Below are 17,188 nucleotides of genomic sequence, written 5' to 3'. Positions count from 1 at the left end.
TTGTGATATTTAGTGACTTCAACAGCTGGATCAGTATGTTTGCTGGGAGAAGCTGCTGGACTGCTTCGACTGTTAGTTTTGTTGAGGAGGAAATTAGTTGGTAGGAAGATCATATAAGTTTAGCCATGAATAAATAACAGCACATACAAATGTTGTCATTTTACTAAGGAGTTGCTACTTGTAAACACAACAGAATCCCATGAGCCAAAAGGTAAATGATCAGAAAAATAGGTTAGTCCAAGTCAAAATGAATTTATATAAATTCAATGAAATGCTAAATAAAGATTCATGTAAAGATACTTGTACTCTGAAGTTCCCTACATGCTGTACATTCCACAAGTCTAAAAGTTAGCACACTAGAGCCCTTGTTAGAAGGTGACAGTTCCTTTAATCCAGTAAAAGAAAAATACTTAATCCATCTTGTAGTCATGACATGCTTACTACAAGAATCCTTCCAGTAAAGTTACCTAAACAAGTATGCATGATAATAAAACTTTCCTTTAGGTCATTAAAAAAAAAATCATCACCTACCTTAATTGTTCTTGTTTCCTTTCAATTTCAGCGGCATATGGACTTTCACTTGCCACCAGTTTCTTGGCCAGCTCTTCACACTGGTTATATCGCTCAGACCCTGCTTCTACTCTGTGTTTGAAGTCGTCAAATTTGGCTTGCAACAACTGGAAAATTTTAAATTTGACTATAGTACAATATGGACAACAATACTGCACCAAAATGATTCTTCCATACTATATCCTCCTAATGTTTGCTTTTTTGTTGTGTAAAAAAAAAAAAAAAAAAAAAAAATCAAGCAGCTGTTTCAAATATGCATATAAAAATGGGGTGAGGGGTAAATCAAAAGAAAGACTTTAACTGCATTGTAAAAAGTGCAATAAAAAAGTGTAAGCATTTCCCCATCTGGGGTATTGGCTGCACATTATTGTGGGGTTAAAAGCTGCTATGTAGCATGCAGCTGATACTTAGGGTCTATGGGGTGTCCCTACAGACCAGAGGCACATATCATTTTGTCTGTGGTACAGAAAATCTCTGTTCATGGAGAAATGATGCTACTTTATTATACTGTGACTGTCCCATTATGCTGTTCCCCAACTCTCGTTACTGTCCTGTACCATTTCTTTGAATATTCATTTTCTTGTTTTAACAAACACTGTGGTGGGGGATAAGAATACTGCCACCAATTCTTTCCACTTGAGTCATACGAGGGGACAAAAATGGGACAGGGATAGGATTAGGCATCCTTCTCCCTGTAGCCCCAAAGGGAATATTCCTTAAACAGTAAAGGCATAAGATGGTATGGAAGTTTCCCAACCAGTATCCTAAGGTTTGGGTCTATTAATGTGCATAGATATAGTACAGAGGAGAGTAAAAGGGAAGAGATAGGCAGCATGTTTGTGAGAAGATGGATGTGTTGGCATTCAGTAAAACTAAGTTGAAAAGGAGGGGTGAGTTGCAGTTTGGGAGTGTAGTTGGATCTCAGGAGTGAAGAGAGGATGAGGGAGAGAAGGGGTGGCTATACTAGTAAGTGAAGAGATAGTTAAGTATGTAGAGGAGAGAAAGGTTTCTTCAAGATTATAGTGGATGAAGGTGAAACTGGGAAGATGTGGGTTTTTGTAAGTGCATATGGGCCTGGTAGTGAGAAGATTGTAGAGCAGTGTTTCTCAACCAGGGTTTTCCAGAAACCTAAGCATCCGCAAAAGGACTCTAAGGGTTCCACGAGAACAAGTGAAATAAGCTAATGCACTTTTGATTTCTTACTTTATTTCATATATGTAATATAATTAATCACGCATGACATATTCTTGGTCACTGTAATAATGTAATGTAGACATCATACTATCTAACCTATTATGATGATGAAAATAAAATGAGAAAGATATGGTATATATTTTTTTGCACAGGGGTTTCTTGAGACATGCAATTTATTTTAAAGGTTACGCAAGTGTAAAAATGTTGAGAAACACTGATGTAGAGGAAAGGGAGGCTTTTTGGATAGATTTAAATGAGTTCATAGGGGTATTAGGGAGAAAAGTAAATGTAGTGGTATTGGGAGACATTAATGCTAGGGTAGGAAATGAACCAATAGACGAAGTGGTTGGTAAGTGTGGAGTCCCAGGAAAAAAATTGTAGTGGAAAGTTGATGGAGATGTGTATAGAGAGTTGATGATAAATACAGTGTTTAGGAGGAAAGTCAAGCATAAGTACACATGGGAGCGGATGGTGGATGGAAGGGTGGTAGACAGAGCATTATTGGACTATATAGTGGTAACGAGAAATATAGTAGGAAAAGTTAAGGAAATACATGTTTTAAGGGGGGGAGATGGGGGAATATCAGACCATTTTTTGCTGGAAGGTAAATTGAGATTGGAGGATGGAGAAAGAGGAAAAGGACAAAAGGCAGGGAGGTGTTTAAAGTAACTGTTTAAATGAGAAAGAAAAAGAGGAGTCCAAGAAGAGAGTGGGTGGGAGTGAAAGATAGAGTACAACTAGGAGTGGAAGAATGGGGAAGGTTTAAGGAGGGAGTCACAAGGAGTGCAAAGATGATGTGTGGAACATGGAGGATGGGAGGAAATAGAAAGAAGGGTAGTGAGTGGTGCAATGAGGAAGCAAAGAAGGTTGTAGAAGTGAGCATTCACATATTGGTTACAAAATAGGACAAGAGAATCATATGATAAAGCATAAGATAAAGGAGGCAAAGAAGAGAGCAGATGTGAAATGGGGTAAGATTGTGACAGAAAATTTTGAAAGTAATAAAAAGATATTTTGGAAAGAAATTAAAAGAGGAAGAGGAGGTGAATCAAGCCGAGAAGAAAAGGTGCAGATGGAGATGATAATGGAAGAAAAAACAGTAACAGGAAGATGGGCAGAGTATTTTTGGGAGTTGCTAAATGTGAAGGCAGATAGAGAGGGAAAGGTAGTTGCAGTGGGAAGTGCTAAGAAAATGACTGTGATGAGTGAGGAAAATGGAGAAATAAGGAAGGATGAGGTGAAGGCAATTATTAAGATTATGAGAGCAGGTAAGGCTCCTGGGTTGGATAGGTGTCATGCAGAATGTCTAAAGGAGGTGCAGTGATGGTAGAAAGGCTGGTGAGGTTATTTAATGTTTGTTTAAGAAAGGGTAGAGTACCAGAATACTGGAGGAGAATCTGTATAGTTACACTTTACAAGGGAAAAGGGGACAAATGTGAGTGTAGTAGTTTCAGAGGGATGATTTTGTTAAGTGTAGTTGGGAAGGCTTATGGGAGGGTCTTAATTGAGAGGATTAGGAGAGGAACAGAGGGAGTAATTGGTGAGGAACAGTGTGGGTTTAGGACACATAAGGGTTGTGTGGACCAGATTTTTGTGGCAAGACATATGTGAGAAAGCTTTAAGAAGAGGTGAGGAGGTTTCTTCGGCTTTTATGGATTTGGAAAAGGCTTATGACAAGGTAGATAGGAAGACAGTGTGGGAGGTATTGCAGACATATGGGACAGGAGGCTTTTAAAAACAGCCACAGGTAAATGTTCCTTAATCCACTGTCTTTCTGTTTCCACTTCAAAGAGGAGCTCATGATATCGAAGAGATTCTTCTAATCTAGTTCTTCTGAGGGCTACAGGAACTTTTAGACTTTCAAATCTGTCTCTGAAGTTTTTACAAGAATTAAGAGCTTGTGTTAGAATCAGAAATGGAGAGAGCGAGTGGTTTGAGGTAAAGTTGGGACTTTGTAAGGGATGTATTATTTTGCCTTGGCTATTCAATTTATGGGGCACTGTATGGGGCAGAAACATGGAACATAAGAGAGGAAGAGAGAAGGAGTTTGAATGTGTTTGAGATGAGGTGTCTGAGAAGTATGATGGGGGTTACTAGGCTAGATAGAGTGAGAAATGAGGAGGTGAGGAGAAGAACGGGGGTGGAAAGGGAGTTGGGAGATAGGGTTGATGAAAGAATATTATGATGGTTTGGACACATGGAAAGAATGAGTGATGAGAGACTAGTAAAATAGGTATGGAAGGCAGATGTGGAGGGAGTGAACATGAGGGGACGTCATAGGATGAGGTGGATGGATGGGGTGAAGGGGGCTTTGGGGAAGAGGGGAATGTCTGTTGAGGAAGGACAGGAGAGGACAGAAGACAGGGGTGAATGGAGAATGGTTGTATATGGATGATGTTGTGATGCATGAGGTGGATGGGGGGTGAGGTAGTATGTGTGAGCGAAATTTGATGCAGCCCAAAGGGATTTCTCCCCATCTTCTCCTTTTATGCATGGGGGGACGGAGAGGGGGGGTCACCGATTTAATGAAGCGGTCTTGCTGTGGATGTGCTGTGTCTGGCGACACTGCTTCTGACCCAGGGCAGTGGACAAGGTGCAGGGATGACCCATCATCCAGGAAGTGCTAAGATAAGAGGGAGGGTGGAGGGTGGAGGGGTGTGGAGTGTATTCAGGGATGGAATGGGTGGGAATGATTTTATGCCTTTTCCTTTTTGGCTACCCCCCTTGTAAGGGGGAAAAAGCCTTGGTATATGTATGTATTCAATTTATACAAGGATGGGGTGGTGTGAGAGGTAAATGCAAGGGTAGTGGGTTAGGGATTGGAAATGGTTAAAGAAAATGGAGAAAAGTGGGAGATAAGTCAGTTGTTTGCTGACAACACTGCTTGTGGTAGGATAAGAGGCAGGATTGAGGAAGTTAGTGACAGAGTTTGGGAGGGTGTGCAAAAGGAAGTTAAAGATAAATGTGGGTAAATGTAACGTGATAAGATGTACAAGGGGAGAAAGTAGCAGCAGACTGGAAGTGAGTATTAAGGGAGAGAGACTTGAGGAAGTGGATAGTTTTAGATACTTGAGTGCGAATGTGGAGGGAAAGGGAGGAGTGGAGGGAAAGGGAGGAGTGGAGGTGGAGGTAAAATGTAGATTGAGAGAAGCAAGTCAATGCCTTGGGGGATTAAAAGGTGTAATGAGAAATAGGCATTTAGGAATGGATGCTAAGAGGAGATTGTATGAAGGAGGGGTTGTGCAGATATATCGTATGGGGCAGAAACATGGAACATAAGAAAGAGGAGTTTGAACGTGTTTGAGATGAGGTGCCTCAGAAGTATAATAGGGGTTACTAGGCTGGATAGAGTGAGAAATAAGGAGGCAAGGAGGAGAATGGGAGTGGAAAGGGAGTTGGGAGATAGGGTTGATTAAGATTAGTAAAGGAGGTGGGGATGGTAGAGGTGGAAGGAGTGGATATCAGGGGGCAACCAAAGATGAGATGGATGGATGGGGTAAAAGGGGCATTGGAAATGAGGGGATTGTCTATTGAGGCAGGATGGGAGAGGACAGAAGAAAGGGGTGAGTGGAGAATGGTTGTGTATGGATGATGCTGTAATGCATGAGGGGGAGTGGGTGGGGGATGGGGGGATGAGGAAGTATGTGTGAAAAATTGATGCAGCCCAAAGGGATTTTTCTTCATCTCCTCCATTTCTGCATGAGGAGACAGAAAGTGGGGTTGCCAATTTAATGTAGCAGCCTTGCTGTGTCTTGTGACACTGCTTCTGACCCAGGGCAGTAGGTGTTATGCAGGGATGACCAGTCATCCAGGAGCCAAGATAAGAGGGAGGGAAGGGGGTGGCTGGGAGTGGAGTATGTGGGGATGGAATGGGTGGGAGTGGATTTTATGCCATTGTTTTTGGGGTACCTCCCTTGCAAGGGGGAAAAAGCCTTCTGTATATGTATTTACTTACAAGAAGATGCTCATAATCCTGTCCAAAGTCCTCTGAGGTTGCTGTTTGCATCTGTTCAGCAATCCATTGCTCTAAGTCCTCTGCTTCCCTGAAGTACTCATGACGATACATTGATTCCATCAGCTTTTGCCTTCGGTGGGCAGACAACTTTTGCAAGTCCTTCAGCTCTTGATTTATGAACTGTAGCAGGAAATAATAATAATAATAACAATAATAAATCCAACTAAAATTTCTATTAGAAAACAAAATATTAAAGAGAGAATTATACATGAAAACATACTATATATATATATATCAAGGCAATAACACCCCAACATACTAGATGCATGGAACATTCCTTTATGACTGGAGACAAATCTCCACTCAAAGAATGACAGGGGTAAGGGTGTCTCTCTCCTATAGCTAGATCTTACCTGTTGTCTATCTTTTATGAGTTTTGACTCCGGATGATTTGTTTTTATCATCTGTTCAGCTACAGACCCCATCTCCTTCACCAAACCACTGTAAGTATCAATTTCTAATTCAATAGCCTTATGTTTTGCTAGCATCTTCCGAGCTACATCCTCATCACGCCCATAATCCTTGGATTGCAAGATGTTTCGTTTCTCATTCATCCACGACTCAACTTCATTAACTTCGAAGAAATACTGTTGCGCTTTATGATTCAAGTCCAATTTGCCACTACGTTCACTGGCAGCAACTTGAAGGTCATCCCATTCTTTCTTTAGCTCGTCAGAATGTACTTCAACCTAGTAATTACAAAGATTAGTACTTTAAAGCAAATTAAAGCTTAAATTAGCACAAAATCTCACATAAGAAAGGATTACAAACCTGTTTTCTTTCAGGCTGAGTATCAATTATTAGAATTGTAAGCAAATTAATACTTGTACAATTTTCAATAAATCTCATCAAACAATAAAGGCATACAAACCTGTTTACTTTCAGGATGATTATCACCTATTAGATTGACACCCTTTCCTAACGTCTTCTGAATCTGTGGTTGATGACCCTGCAACTCAGCTTGGAGTTTTTTGTGTTTTTTTTGCAAATTCTGGGCTTCATGAAGATTCTGTCCTAAGACCTTTAGCCAAATAAAAAGAAATGCATATATTTTATTCTGAAAACTTATAACATCTTTTTCCATCTTGTCAAAAACTATACAGTAAATTCACACTCACTTACCTCTGACTTGGCCGCAGGTAAATGTTCCTTAATCCACTGTCTTTCTGCTTCCACTTCAAAGAGGAACTCATGATATCGAAGAGATTCTTCTAATCTAGCTCTTCTGAGGGCTACAGGATCTTTTAGGTTTTCAAATCTGTCTCTGAAGTTTTTACAAGAATTAAGAATGTTTTCTGAATCGAAGTGACCATTTTGAGCCATAACCTCACCTGCACTGCATGAATCAGAGATCTTTCTTTCCATGTTATTCATATCATTTTCAATGTTTTGTTGCTTATTCAAAAGGTCTTTGCATGACCTTAAATCTTGCCCCACATCTTTGTTCTTTAATGCTGATTCAATGCCATCTAAGCCTTTTACAGTTTCTTCCATATTTTTGTTATAATGAAGCTGGTCACTTGCTTGTCTCAATTTCCGACCTCGTTCTGCTGTCTTGGCATTAAGTTTTTGCCATTCATCATTCGATCTGTTCAGTGTTTCCTGAATGCTGGCTGAACGATAATGATTCATGCCAATCAAGTCTTCACCATTGCTGTTTAGTCGACGCAGCTGACCTTCATTGGCTCTTAACTCCCTTTCAAAGGCTTCCTGTTTCTGCAGTTTCCTTTCCAAGTTGTTGAGGTCTCTGTATGATTCATCATCTGCCAATTTTTTCTTTTCAACCATCCATTTATCAAAGTCATCAGCATCTGCTTTGAATTCCTGGTAGGCCATTGATGCATTTAGCATCTCACGCCGGCTCTGGGCTTTGCTCTTCACATTCACACGACGGTCGCGAACCTATGGATCAAACATGACCATTTGACATTTCAATTTGCAATCTTAAGAATCACTAAAAATGTATTATCAATTAATGTGTCATATGTTATTATTCAGTGAGTGACAGAGTACATGTTGGTAGAGTTTCAATGATGGCTTCAACTAAACCAAGAATATTTCAAACAATTTAAGGTTAACTTTCCACATATGTGTAAATAATAATGATCAAAAATATCATTCTTAGAATTCAACGATGGATGTTAGGTTCTTAACTTTACCTGATTTCTACGTTCGTTAATATATTTTGCATCATAGTGGTCTGCAGCGATTAGTTTATCTGCCATTTCGCTGAATGTGCGAAGACGTTCATCCTGAGCCATGAGGGTGTTTTCGAAGTCATCATGTCTTTTCATCAGAGCCTCAACATCGTCAAGGGTATGCTGAAATTAAATTATCATTATTAATAACGGGGCTTTGGGGGAAGAGGGGAATGTCTGTTGAGGAAGGAGAGGAGAGGACAGAAGATAGGGGAGAATGGAAAATGGTTGTATATGGATGATGATGTGATGCACGAGGTGGAATGGGTGGGGGGATGGAGGGTGAGGTGGTATGTGTGAGAAAAATTTGATGTAGCCCAAAGGGATTTCTCCCCGTCTTCTACTTTTCTGCATGAGGGGACAGAAAGGGGATGTGCTGTATCTTGCTTTACTGCTTTTGACCCAGGGCAGTGGACAAGATACAGGGATGACCCATCATCCAGGAGGTGCCAAGATAAGAGGGAGGGTAGAGGGTGGAGGGGAGTGGAGTGTGTTGGGGATGGAATGTGTGGGAATGATTTTTATGTCTTTTTGGCTACCTCCCTTGTATGGGGGAAAAAGCCTTTGGTATATATTAATAAACATTAAATGCTGTGTCTTGCAACACTGCTCCTGACCCAGGGCAGTGGGTGAGATGCATTGATGACCAGTCATCCTGGAGGAGCCAAGATAAGAGGGACAGAGAGGGTTGAATGGGAGTGGAATATGTGGGGATGGAATGGGTGGGAGTTGACTTTATGACTGTTTTTTGGCTACCTCCCTTGTAAGGGGGAAAAAGCCTCTGGTATATGTATAGTCATGTAGCCAATGTCCACTTTTTTTTTTTTTTTTTTTTTGTTGCTTGTCTACCAGCACAAAGCTTGCTCCCCCCCCCCACACACACACCTATCTCGGTCGTCAGTGTATACCACTGTCACATCCAAAAGGTCAACATTGGTCAGATCACAGCATGAGTTTTAGTTGTCCTGGCCTCAGGTCATATGGATGCTGCTAGGGCAGGGTATGTGTGTAGACTGCCAATTTTGCAGTTTTCTTATATTATCTTTTATCATTTTATTTTCTTCTTTGATGTAATGAGACCAAATTAATTTAATACAACTTGTAGCAAAGATACCATGTATCAGTATGCTGCAATGTACTTCAATTTCTGTTTAGAGGTATGGTTACGGTGATTCCATCACTGGCAGGCTGGGCATGTGCAGTGCACACTTGAGTTGCCAGTTAATTATCTTGTTGTTTTGCTTCTCTTTTCTGGGTTAGTACCAAGGTAATTTTGGATACTTATTTTCTTTGTGTGTACTTTAAGTTTAGTATTTAAATATTTACCTAGTTGTAATATATGGGAAGGGAGCTATGCTTGTGGTGTCCCATCTTTGAATCTTTCAGCATCAAGTTTTTTCTTAAAATCTTGAATACTGTTTGCACACCTGTTTCTTTATCTAGATTAATCCAGATATCCAGCACTCTGTGGGAAGCTATTTTTTTCAGATCTCTTCTATAGTTATCCTTTTCGAGTTTCTTTTTGTGTCCTCGTTTTTCCATTGTCACTTTTTAGTAAATCATTCCTAACAAGGATTTCCATTCCTTTCATGATTCTATAGATAGTCAGTAGATCACCTCTTTATCTTCTCTGCTCCAGTGCTGGCAGTTCCAATTTGGATAATTTTTGTTTGTATGTAAATTTGGAAAGAGCTGGTGCCAACTTTGTCTTTGCTCTCTGTATTCTAATTTCTTTATATTCTTTTTAGTACTGGGTGTCCATAGTGTCGCTGCGTATTCCAGCTTTGGTCTTATTAATGTCACTAATAATTTTTTAATAATTTCTTCATCCAAATAGTCAAATGCCACTTTCATTGACCTTAATAGGTTGATACGTTTGTCAGTTCATACTTAGTATCTTCCAACAGTTTGGAATGAGCATTTAATGTCCAGGACTGTGTTTTGGGGGATACATACACTACTACAAATGTTTTACTTTTCATGTGGTTACTTTCAACTTTTATCACAATTGACTCTACATTGATTTTTCCTTCTGTTATCTTTTATGCAATGGGGGGACAGAGAGGGGGGGTCGCCAATTTAATGAAGCGGTCTTGCTGTGGATGTGCTGTGTCTTGCGACACTGCTTCTGACCCAGGGCAGTGGACAAGGTGCAGGGATGAGAGGGAGGGTGGAGGGGTGTGGAGTGTATTCAGGGATGGAATGGGTGGAAATGATTTTATGCCTTTTCCTTTTTGGCTACCTCCCTTGTAAGGGGGAAAAAGCCTTGGTAAATGTATGTATGTATCTTTGTCACATTTAAGTTTTTCCTAGTCAAAAATAATACTCCCCCTCCCTGTTTTTCCTTTCTATTCTTGATCCAACAGTTGTAATGCAGTTATCCAAAGTGGGGCAGAAAAAAGTTCCTTTGTTGCACCCTGTGGCTCCATTGACCTGTCAGGTCAATTGCGAGTATTTAATAGACATGAGGAAATACATCCTAGTTCTGGTGTAAGGTTTTTTGATTGATTTTCGGTTCACCTTTTGGGAATTTTAGGAGTGTCAAAAGGGCTTTTTCCAGATTCTTGTGTGCGACCTTTTTCTTTGTTTCCTCCACATGTTTACCCAGATTGCACTTAAGTTAAGTGCAAATGTTAAGGGTTAGTTCATATATCACTTGATTTTCTACTGATGTAATTATACTTAAATAATTGTTATCTAAGAAACAGTGATTGTTATGTTATTCTTGTGTAAATATAGAAATAAAACACTTTTTCGTTCCTGGAGAAAAGAAAGAAATTAAGAATAATGTTAAACTCTAAGTTTCAAAACACCCAAAAGGTAATATTATGTAGGTATTAATAAAAACCTAAAACTTGACGGCAACTATCCTCCATTAACGTGTTATACTGGGATCTTGACTACATTGTTATATGCAATCAATATTTTAGGGACTTCAAAGGCAGCCTTACAAACTTAAAAGCACACAATCTATAGTCAAATGAATCTTCATTTCTGAAGGAACACTGAACAACTTTTTACTTTTGCTGCCCTTTACCCAAATTAAGTCTCTTCTTAACCATCCCTTTCATAATCAGGAAAATACCCTTTAATTTGTATGGATGAGGATTTTGTTCAACCTAATGTCAGATGATTTATTCATCCTGGAAGATCCACTTCACAAACGGCTTCCCCTTACAAGGGAGGTAGCCAGCCAAGGTATGAAAAAAAAAAAAAAATCTATATACCAAGGGCTTCTTTACCTTTATAAGGGAAGCAGTCATGTCAATGGCAAGCACCCGTTTTCACCCATTCCACTCCCACCCACCACTTTTCCTTTTCATCTTGGCTCCTTGTAGATGAAGGTTCATCCTTGTATCCTACCCATTTCCCAGGTTAGAAGCAATGAAGCAAGACAGCATATCCACAGCAAGGCTGCTTCAATTAATCAATGACACCTCCTGTCAAGAAATAAACTTCCACAAAAATAAAATTTCTTACTCCTAAGTCATTATATTCTAGGAAGGCTTCATGGGAGCTCGTTGCTGCATCTATCTGATCTGCCTCTCGGTTGAACAACTGTAGGTCCATACACTGCCGAAGCCAATCTCCTTTTTCTTGCCAGCCCCGGTAGATTGCACTTTGTTCTTCATTAAGCAATGCCATCTATTTGGGGTTTAGAAAATTCATGTTAAGTTTTTCTACTCAAAATTTAAACTATGATATAAATTAGAACTATACTAAAATTAGATTCTCTTACATCTTTGGGGGGGTGTACAGAAGCAAGGAAACACTCTTAACTGGCTATATATACAGGAAGATTTCTGAACTGTTATATTTTGTTAAATGATCCAATACAGGATTTTGTTTACTGTCATGACAATATCATTTGCAGCCTTCACCATATGGGGAAAACCTGTAAAACTTACCACTGAGAAATTTATTAACACAATCTAATGTAATCATTGTTTTTTGAAGAGGAATGTGGAGAAACTTCATGTAGAACTCATCTATCAAGTTATTTATTTAATCACAATTAGTTAACTGCTTACTGATATTTCTACTGTCTAAATCTACCCATATTTATCTAGAAAACCACCTTCCTCAAAACAGTTCAGAAGAAAGACCTTTTAATTCCACATTTAAGTTACTCTGTTGTAGCTTTCTGTCCACCATTAACCACTTCAATACAATGATGCCTAGGTGGGTGTCATAAGGTGCAAGTTATAAGAGGATGCCAGCATCGGCATCTTTATTCCATGTATATTTATTTTGTAGCTGTAGCCGAGTGATCCCCATATTCTGTGAACTGGTCTGATCATATTTTCTGGTTACTAATACTCAGAGTGAAAGAGAAAGAGTAGTTGTAAATCTATATTTAAGAATGCGAGTATTGTGATGCATCATCGTACATCAGGCAGCTCATGCTGCATGCGGGAATTTCACTTGTATTGAAGAGGTTAGCCCAGAGACTTAGCAATTATCTATCACTAAACTTTTTAAATTTAAGTAATTTCTTTATAAACCATTACAAAATTATGAAAATCTAATGCAAAATTCTTATATTTTATGCATATCCAATGCATTTCACTAAGAAAATTACTCAACCATTCCCAAACAATAGAATATTGTGCAGTTCCTATCAACAAAATAAAGTAACAAGTACTATCTTGAGCAATATTCATAATTTACAAATCCTTATCATGAATTTTAACCTACCTAACCATGATTAACTTAGTTAACAAGTTTTAAAAATCAAATATTCTACTTCTAAAAAATCCTTTCCTTAATCTTACCTTCTCCTTCACATCATCAAAATCTGGATTTCTCTTGGCTAATTTCTCACCGAGCTGATTAAGCTCATTAAATTCATCTTGATGTGCTCTGATCTCATCTCTTAAATCTTGGTGACTCTTGAGTAGTTGCTCAGCTGTTGTTACATCTCTTGCTGCCTCATCAGCATTTAGTGCATGCTTCACATCTCCAACCCAATTTAACAGACTCTAAAAAGAGGCAAAATTAATTTATATGAATACAGATTCCATTACACCATTCACCATCACTACAGTGACATTAAATTGGATAAACATGATGTAGTATAAAACTTTCTTTGCCAAACTTTTGCCACATAAAAAAAGAATCAAGACACTAATAAACTCACCTTAGCTGAATTTAAGAATATCTGCTTGCCAACAGCTTCTTCCAATCGAGTTCGTCTGTCTGAAGCTTTTCCTCGAAGCTGCTGCCACAGGTCCTGAATCTCTGCCTGACGTTTTTCAACAGTCTTTCTCTCATGTGGATAGGAAGCTTTCACCGAATTTGCCAACAAGTTGACTCTACTAACCTAAAAATCAAAATTCAAGCATTCATATAATATTTCTGTAGCCACTATCAATAATACACATGCTTATCCATATATTCTTTGATCAATCCTAAATGTCAGCTCTCTTTCAACCTCCTCATTTCTCATTATCCTAGTAAACCCAACCATACTTATTAAACTCTTCATCTTGCAAATTTAAGTTCCTCTTTTCTACCTACCTTAAACTGTTAGTCTCTACCCCATACAGTGTTCTGGGCACAATCACCCCTTCACATAGTTTTCTCCTTGCATTCATTCCCATATACCTATTTTGCATATTTTTCATTCCCCAAGAAATTTCTTTTCTTTTCTTACTCTATACCTTCATCCTTATTCCTCCATTGCCTCCTGAATACAACTCTAAATATTTCATACTCCATTTCTTTGAGCCTCTCCTTTAAGATTTACTGTCACCATCTCCTGGAGGAGTACCTGTATAGTTCCACTTTACAAGGGAGAAGGAGACAAGTGTGAGTAGTTGTTTCAGAGGGATAAGTTTGTTAAGTGTAGCTGGGAAGGCTTATGGGTGGGTTTTGATTGAGAGGATTAAGGGAGAAACAGAGGGAGTAATTGGTGATGAACAGTGTGGGCTTAGGATAGGTAGGGGTTGCATGGATCAGATTTTTGTGATAAGACAAGCGAGAAAGCTATAGGAACAGGTAATGAGGCTTTTTTGGGCTTTCATGGGTTTGAAAAAGGCTTATGACAGGATAGACAGGAAGGCATGGTGAGAGATATTGCAGATATATGGGATAGGAAAGCTTTTAAGAGCAGTTAAGTGTTTTTACAAGAGTAGTAGAGCTTGTGATAGAATCAGAAATAGAGCGAGTGAGTGGTGTGACTTCCCCAGGGATGTGTTATGGCAACTTGGATGGGGTGGTGTGAGGTAAATGCAAGGGTAGTGGGCCAGGGATTGGAGATGGTTAAAGAAAATGGAGAATAGTGGGAGATAAGTCAGTTGTTGTTTGCTGATGACACTGCACTTCTGGCAGGATTAGAGGAGGGATTGAGGAACTTAGTGACAGAGTTTGGGAAGGTGTGCGAAAGAAGGAAGTTGAAGATAAATCTGGGTAAATGTATAAGATGTACGAGAAAGTGGCAGCAGACTGGAAGTGAGTATTATGGTAGAGAGACTTGAGGAAGTGGATAGTTTTAGATACTTGGGTGCGAATGTGGCAGGAAAGGGAGGAGTGAGAGTGGAGGTAGAATGTAGATTGAGAGAAGTGAGTAAATGCCTTGGTGGATTAAAAAGTGTAATGAGAAATAGACATCTGGGAATGGATGCTAAGAGGAGTTTATATGAAGGAGTGAGTGTGCCAACAGCACTGTACGGGGCAGAAACATGGAACATAAGAGAGGAAGAGAGGAGGAGTTTGAATGTGTTTGAGATGAAATGTCTGAGAAGTATGATAGGGGTTAGTAGGCTAGAGTGAGAAATGAGGAGGTAAGGAGAACAGGGGTGGAAAGGGAGCTGGGAGATAGGGTTGATGAAAGAGTATTAGGATGGTTTGGACACATGGAAAGAATGAGTGAATAAAGATTAGTAAAAGAGGTGTGGATGGCAGAGATGGAAGGTGTGAATACGAGGGGGCGTCCTAGGATAAGATGGATGGATGGGGTGAAAGGGGCATTACAAAAGAGAGGAATGTCTGTTGAGGAAGGATGGGAGAGGATAGAAGACAGGGGTGAATGGAGAAAGGTTGTGTATGGATGATGCATACACTTCCAGCCTGCTGTCACTCTCTCCCCTTGTACATCTCATCACCTTACTTTTGCCCACATTTATCTTTAGCTTCCTTCTTTCACACACCTTCTCAAACTCTGTCACTAACTTCCTCAATCCCTCCTCTGATCCTGCTATAAGCGCAATGTCATCAGCAAACAACAACTGGCTTATTTCCCACTTTTCTCCATTTTCTTTAACCATCTCCAACCCCTGACCCACTACCCTTGCATTCACCTCTCGCACCACCCCATCCATGTATAGATTGAACAGCCAGGGCAACATAACACATCCCTGACAAAGTCCCACCTTTACCTCAAACCATTCACTCTCTCCATTTCTAATCCTGACACAAGCTCTACTACTCTCATAAAAACTCTTGACTACTCTTGACTGCTCTTAACAGCTTTCCTCCTATCCCATATATCTACAGTACCTTCCTGTCTACCCTGTCGTAAGCCTTTTCCAGATCCATAAAAGCCAAAAAAACATCCTTACCTTTTCCTATAGCTTTCTCATATATTTGTCTTACCACAAAAATCTGATCTACACATCCCCTACCTGTCCTAAAACCACACTGTTCCTCACCAATTACTCCCTCTCTTCCTCTCATAATCCTCTCGATCAAGACCCTCCCATAAGCCTTCCCAACTACACTCAACAAGCTGATCCCTCTGAAACTACTACACTCACACTTGTACCCTTTTCCCTTGTAAAGCTGAACTATACAGGCACTCCTCCAGTCCTCCGGCACTGTACCCTCTCTTAAACAAACATTAAATAACCTCACCAGCCAGTCCACCATAACTGTCCCTCCTATATTCAGACATTCTGCATGGCATCCATCCAACCCAGGTGCCTTAGCTGCTCTCATCTTAACAGCTGCTTTCACTTCATCTTTCCCTATTTCTCTTCCATTTTCCTAACTTATCATTCTCATTTTCAATTGAGGTAATTTTATATATACATATTAAAATATATGTATATACATATACATCACTGATTCTCAACGGAGGCAATTTTATATATACATATAAAAAGACAACCTAATAAATCTACATCCATACCTTTTCTTGTATAGGTGCTAATTCTCTCTCCAACTGGTCATGCTTTCTCTGTAGAGACTGAACTGTCTTGAGATCCCGCCCAAGTTCATCTATATCCAGCTTTTCCATTTTCTCCACCATCCAGTCCTGAGCTTCATCACAAGTACGATGGAACAACTCAACACTTGAAGCACCTTCAAGACTCCTCTCCTTCTGTTGTTTAACTCGATTCAAATGTGCCCACTGATCGTGAATCTGCCTCTGTCTTGCCTCAACCTTATCCAATTGGCTATGACCTGCTGCAACAAACTCTTCCACCATCTTGTCGATATTTTCAATTCTCTTGTTGGCAGCAGACAAATCTGTCAGGAACTGTTCAAAAACTCTTTTTGCAGCTTCTACACCTTCTTTTGGATCATCTGCCTTGATAATTTTTTCCTTGTCTCTCATCCAAGTCTCAAAACCTGAGCATTCTTTATAAAATGCAAACAACTTTATGGAATCTTCTAACAACAAGTGCCTTTGCTGAGCCAAATGTTGAAGCTGGTCATATGAAGAATTTATTGTTTTTAATCTCTTTTCAACTGTTTCATTATCTTCAATTCCTCGCTTACTTCGAGCTGAAAAAAAAAAAAAAGTAACTAAAAATTGTATCAAACACAGCCTCCTTAGGTGGTATTTTTGGCATGCAGGGGGAAGAAAGTGAAAATGTGGAAGTGGGAGGGAGGGAGGGAGGGAGGGAGGGAGGGATGGGAAGAGAGGGAAGGAAAGTGAAAGAGGGAAGGAAAGTGAGAGAGTGAAGGAAAGTGAGAGAGGGAAGGAAAGTGAGAGAGTGAAGGAAAGTGAGAGAGGGAAGGAAAGTGAGAGGAAAAGAAAGAGAGAGCGAGGGAAGGGAAGAATGTGGGAAGGAGTGAGGAAAGAAAAGACAGGGCGAGAGAACAAGAGAGATAAAGGGAGAGAGAATGAGAGAGGGAGTGAGAGTGAGAGAAAGGGAAAGAGGGAGAGAAAGGGAAAGAGAGGGAGAAAGGGAAAGAGGGAGAGAGAAAGGGAAAGAGAGGGAGAGAGAAAGGGAAAGAGAGGGAGAGAGAAAGGGAAAGAGAG

General features: G+C 39.8%; 1 protein-coding gene across 11 annotated transcripts in view; it reads right to left on the bottom strand.

Annotated features, from left to right (window-relative positions):
* The window catches only part of kst (spectrin beta chain, non-erythrocytic 5 kst), a 377,873-nt gene that overhangs the window by 151,064 nt on the left and 209,621 nt on the right, over window positions 1-17,188 (bottom strand). For 9 of the 11 annotated variants that reach the window (XM_076172895.1, XM_076172894.1, XM_076172904.1 and 6 more), the window contains 11 exons: window positions 16,109-16,707; window positions 13,118-13,300; window positions 12,753-12,959; window positions 11,458-11,622; window positions 7,939-8,100; window positions 6,902-7,681; window positions 6,651-6,800; window positions 6,133-6,468; window positions 5,720-5,899; window positions 532-677; window positions 1-69 (listed from right to left, as the gene is read on the bottom strand). The exon at window positions 1-69 is cut by the window's left edge and continues 9 nt beyond it. In XM_076172895.1, coding sequence (XP_076029010.1) covers window positions 1-69; window positions 532-677; window positions 5,720-5,899; window positions 6,133-6,468; window positions 6,651-6,800; window positions 6,902-7,681; window positions 7,939-8,100; window positions 11,458-11,622; window positions 12,753-12,959; window positions 13,118-13,300; window positions 16,109-16,707 — 2,977 coding nt within the window. The remainder of the gene's footprint in view (window positions 70-531; window positions 678-5,719; window positions 5,900-6,132; window positions 6,469-6,650; window positions 6,801-6,901; window positions 7,682-7,938; window positions 8,101-11,457; window positions 11,623-12,752; window positions 12,960-13,117; window positions 13,301-16,108; window positions 16,708-17,188) is intronic. The other 2 variants (XM_076172899.1, XM_076172905.1) reach the window with 1 other exon arrangement.

This window comes from Oratosquilla oratoria, chromosome 33, assembly GCF_046742065.1.
Source record: "Oratosquilla oratoria isolate Oo_2021 chromosome 33, ASM4674206v1, whole genome shotgun sequence".
NCBI classification, from domain to species: domain Eukaryota; kingdom Metazoa; phylum Arthropoda; class Malacostraca; order Stomatopoda; family Squillidae; genus Oratosquilla; species Oratosquilla oratoria.
Note: the sequence above shows the minus strand (reverse complement) of the source record. Positions and strands in the feature narration are given on the sequence as shown.